Genomic DNA, 4,239 nt, shown 5'->3' with positions numbered 1-4,239 from the left:
CTGTAGCGCGATACACACACACACCCAATACTGAGCCACACACACATACACATACACACATTCACATACACACACACACATTCTCACACACACACACACACATTCACATACACACACATTCACACACACACACACACACACATACACACACACACATTCACACACACACACACACACATACACACACACATTCACATACACACATTCACACACCCCTCTCACCTCTCCTCACGCTCTGCCGCAGCATCTCATCGCCTTCCTCTGACACAGCCGGCCGCTGAATGATGACGTCATCCAGCAGCGCGTCTGTGTGAGAGGAAGCAGGAAGACCGATCGCTGGGCAGCGGAGCTGCAGGGATTTCTCCCTGCCCGCCGCAGCCACTCTGCAGGGGCCCCCCTCCACCTCTGCACACATTGGGAGCCGGCGCTCTGCAGCTTCTCTGTGCCGGCTGTCAGCTTGACAGTCGGCACAGAGAACAGCTAACACCCAGACCGGGGCGGCAGAATGCAGCCGCCAGGGGAGACACTGCGGACCGCCGAATCAGGTGGCCCGACTGTGCCCCCCTGCCGGCTGCGCCCGGGGCACATGCCCCGGCTGCCCCGCCTATATACGCCATTGAGTCAACACAAAACGTCAAATGAACCATGGCCCAGGTTCCACTAATATTGAGCAAGTCGGGCTGAAGATTGTTTACTGGAAATTCCCCTTTAATTTTTTTTCTGGTGGGTGTGGTGATGTAAGCAATATCTATTATGGAGGCAAGTCTGTGGCTCCTCTAAGGGGTCAGAATAAAGAGGCAAAAATAAATATTTTTGCATATTTGTTACATTTTTGCCTACTTTGCCATATTTCCTTCATGTTGGGTTCAAACTCTCTATGATATATCAGAAGAAAATTAAAAGGTGGAATTCCCCTTTAAATAATTACATTAAATACTACATTGCAGTTAAAGTGCCGGAAATTCTAGGACAGTGAAATATGTAACTAAAGGCGCTAGAAATTTTTTTTCCCCCTTTTATATTATCTAGAAGCACTGATGTATTATCCCAGTGTATGAAATGATAAGCCAGAGCTATGAGATAATAGTTTAGAAACTGAACCATATCATATCTTTATATAATTGTATCGGATCAAGCAATATTGTCACAGAGTGCTGACTTAATATACCAAAGCATTATCCAAGTCTGACTTATTATCTCACAGTCTTAAATATTACCACACAGCACTGAGTTAACATCTCAGAGTCAAATATCTCAATGCAACGATCTGACTTAATATCTCAGTCCGTATAAAGCACTGAAATAATACCTCAGTCTGATTATTAACCTAGAGTCTGAAATGCTAGCACTGACTTATTTTCTCAGAATTAGAGATATCAAATCATAACCATTATTTTTTATATCAAAAGGTTGACATATTTTCTCATGGTCTGATATCTCAAACTCTAAAATATTAGTTCATAGAACATTTTATCTCAGAGGCTCATTTTAAAAGTTATCTAGTCTAGCATCAGAACTAACTCATCTTTGATTATGTAATATGTGAAACACTGATTTAGGTCATCAAAGAACAGAAATATTATCATCTCGCCATCTGACTTATTATCCCAGAGACTTAAGTATAAAATTGTTTAGAATATCAGTCCTGACATATTATCTCACAGTATGAATTATTTCAGTACCTTATATAATCTCACAGCTTGGAATTATTATTTTAGATTGAAATAATATTTCAATTCCTGACTTATTATCTCATAGCCTGCAATATTATATTTCAGCATTGGATTAAAATATCAGAGTCAACATATTATCTTGCAGTATGACATCTCAAAACCTGATATCTCTCACAACAAGGACTGATTATCTCAGAGTAAAATATTATCTTAATATCTTGCAGCCTCCAATATTATCTCATAGCAATTATTTAGAATATCAGACCAGACATACTATCTCACAGTATGGCATATTACAGAATCTGATACATCTTAGAGCCACTACTTGTTAGAATCAAATATTATTTAAATGTCAGAATTATTATCTCAGTTTGTAATATTTACTAATTATACTGGATTTAGTATGTCAAAGTGTGGACCTATTTTCTTACAGTCTAACTTATCTCTAAACCTTAAACGGGTTAGCTCAGCTTGAAATAGATTTTGCACTGACTTACTATCTCATAGATGGAAATGTTAGTTTATTTTTTAGAAGATAAATTAAAAATGACAGTTTTGTAAGATAACATCTCAAGGTTCACTTTTTTTTAACTACTGAGCATATATTCTTGAGGGGATGTTTTATTACATCAAGCTGTGACCTAATATATTGCGACTAACTATAACTAGGATGGAACTTATCAGGGGCTGGGAGTGAGCACACGACTCAGGATTTTATCAATAGTTCCACTTTCCCCCCCCGTCTGCCCATTTTGTGAGTATACTATAGCAATGCAGCATTGAATAATGTGAACTTCTGCCTAATGTGTTGTTAACAATGAGCACTGGGAAACACATCGGGTTCAGCCACATTTTCCAAAATTCATCCCATAGCAGCAAATAATCTCCTTGAAAGTTTTGCGCATCTCCAGGCTGCGGAAAGCGTAGATCAGAGGGTCAATGACAGAGTTGCACATGATGAGGATTAGGTAAGTGTTAAAGTAGGCACCGTAGCAGACGCAGTAGGAGTTGGCAGGACAGGAGATGATAAGGATGAGGTGGAGGAAAAACGGCGCCCAACACACGACAAATACCCCCAAAAGAATGGTGATGGTGATGGCGCCTTTCATGCACGTCCGCTGCTGCACCACGCCATCCACCGGCAGTGCCGCAATCCGCTTTACGTGAAGACGTGCGAAGAGGAACATGTGGACGTACATCGTGGCCATGAGGACAAGCATTGTGAAGAACATGGTGATGAGACACACAATGACCGTTTTGCTCTCGGAATAGACAATGAATACGATACCGCATATGATGCAGGACACCCAGATGACCATGATCAAGGCTAGGGCTTTTTTGACCGTCATGATGCTATGGTAGCGTAAAGCATAAAATATGGTGATGTATCGGTCAACGGCAATAATCAAGAGGTTGCAGATAGAAGCTACAAGAGATATACAGATCAAAGAATCAAACACGTCATCCAACTGCTGCAGCAGCTTGTCCCCTATCTCTAGATACTTATTCTGCACCGCAATAACAATAGTTTCCAAGGCATTCGAGACGCTGACCAACATGTCTGCAACTGCCAAACTGCAGAGGAAAAAGTACATGGGGGAGTGAAGGTTCTTGTTTTTCAGGATGGCCAGGATGACCAGGATATTTTCCAGCAGACTAATAATCCCCAGAGTCAAGAAGACCTCCGTCTTAATGAAGACCTGCTCACAGAACTCAATGCTCAGGTTGCTGCGCAGAAGGGTCTCATTGAAGTCCAGCGTCCCATTGAGCTGGAGGGAATGAATGAAGAACAGGTCATTGGACGCATTCATGTCTGAGGCTTTGTGAAGGGGCTCAGATAGCGCAGCACTGGGGGTGGTCACCTCCTCTCTCTGTGACAGATGAGCCTTCTTGTAGATGGTCCTACATCATCGCTCATTAGGATGAGACTCACGACTTGACTTTTCAAAGAGTTTGGTCAGAGGGACCCCCAACATGAAGACCAGGCAGCTTATCTTTCTTCTAGATTTTCAGCTGCTTCCTTGCTTTTGCCTGCTTGTAGATGTTGGAGCACCTGCCTGCACTTTGCTCTGCTTACTGCATCTGGACTTGATCAGTGTGTGACAGCTGATTTAAGGCAATCCTCGGATGTTTTACATTCATTGATAGTTGCGACTCCTCCTCATTCTCCAACATATCAGACTATCCACTTATAGAACAGGTACAGGGATGACTGACAGCCCAGCTTCACTATGTAAAGCAGCAGGTAGTATGGGAAAGTGCTGTGCCGAAGAATGAAGTGATATGGCGCCCTCCAATGGCAAGAAAGGGTAATAGCACATGTATAACTGTGGGTTTATAAAATGCATCTCAGCTGCTGCAGAACCTCATTTTAAAGAGAAAAGATGAAGTTCTTGTCATCCATTGACAGATTAATAGGAAATGGTTTCATGTTTAGAAAAAAAATTGCAGAGGCTGAGGTCTGCATTGTTAGACTTTGCAGCAGTTGACGTGAGTATTTCTAGGCTGGGCAGCAGCTGAGAAGTGCATTTTGAAGCTCTGCAGCAGTTGTGATGAGTCTTAAGCT

General features: G+C 42.1%; 1 protein-coding gene across 1 annotated transcript; it reads right to left on the bottom strand.

Annotated features, from left to right (window-relative positions):
• Window positions 1-1,389: 1,389 nt before the first annotated feature.
• MC3R (melanocortin 3 receptor) lies at window positions 1,390-3,704 on the bottom strand. The gene has a single exon (XM_069755659.1). The coding sequence runs from the start codon at window positions 3,482-3,484 to the stop codon at window positions 2,516-2,518; it is 969 nt and encodes a 322-aa protein (XP_069611760.1). The 5' UTR covers window positions 3,485-3,704; the 3' UTR covers window positions 1,390-2,515.
• Window positions 3,705-4,239: the final 535 nt, after the last annotated feature.

Source organism: Ranitomeya imitator, chromosome 2, assembly GCF_032444005.1.
Source record: "Ranitomeya imitator isolate aRanImi1 chromosome 2, aRanImi1.pri, whole genome shotgun sequence".
NCBI lineage: Eukaryota > Metazoa > Chordata > Amphibia > Anura > Dendrobatidae > Ranitomeya > Ranitomeya imitator.
This window is presented reverse-complemented; position numbering and strand designations above follow the sequence as displayed.

What these genes read in the sequence shown, in the direction of transcription:
- MC3R (XM_069755659.1), bottom strand. Translation starts at nt 3,484, where the DNA reads ATGAATGCGTCCAATGACCTGTTCTTCATTCATTCCCTCCAGCTCAAT.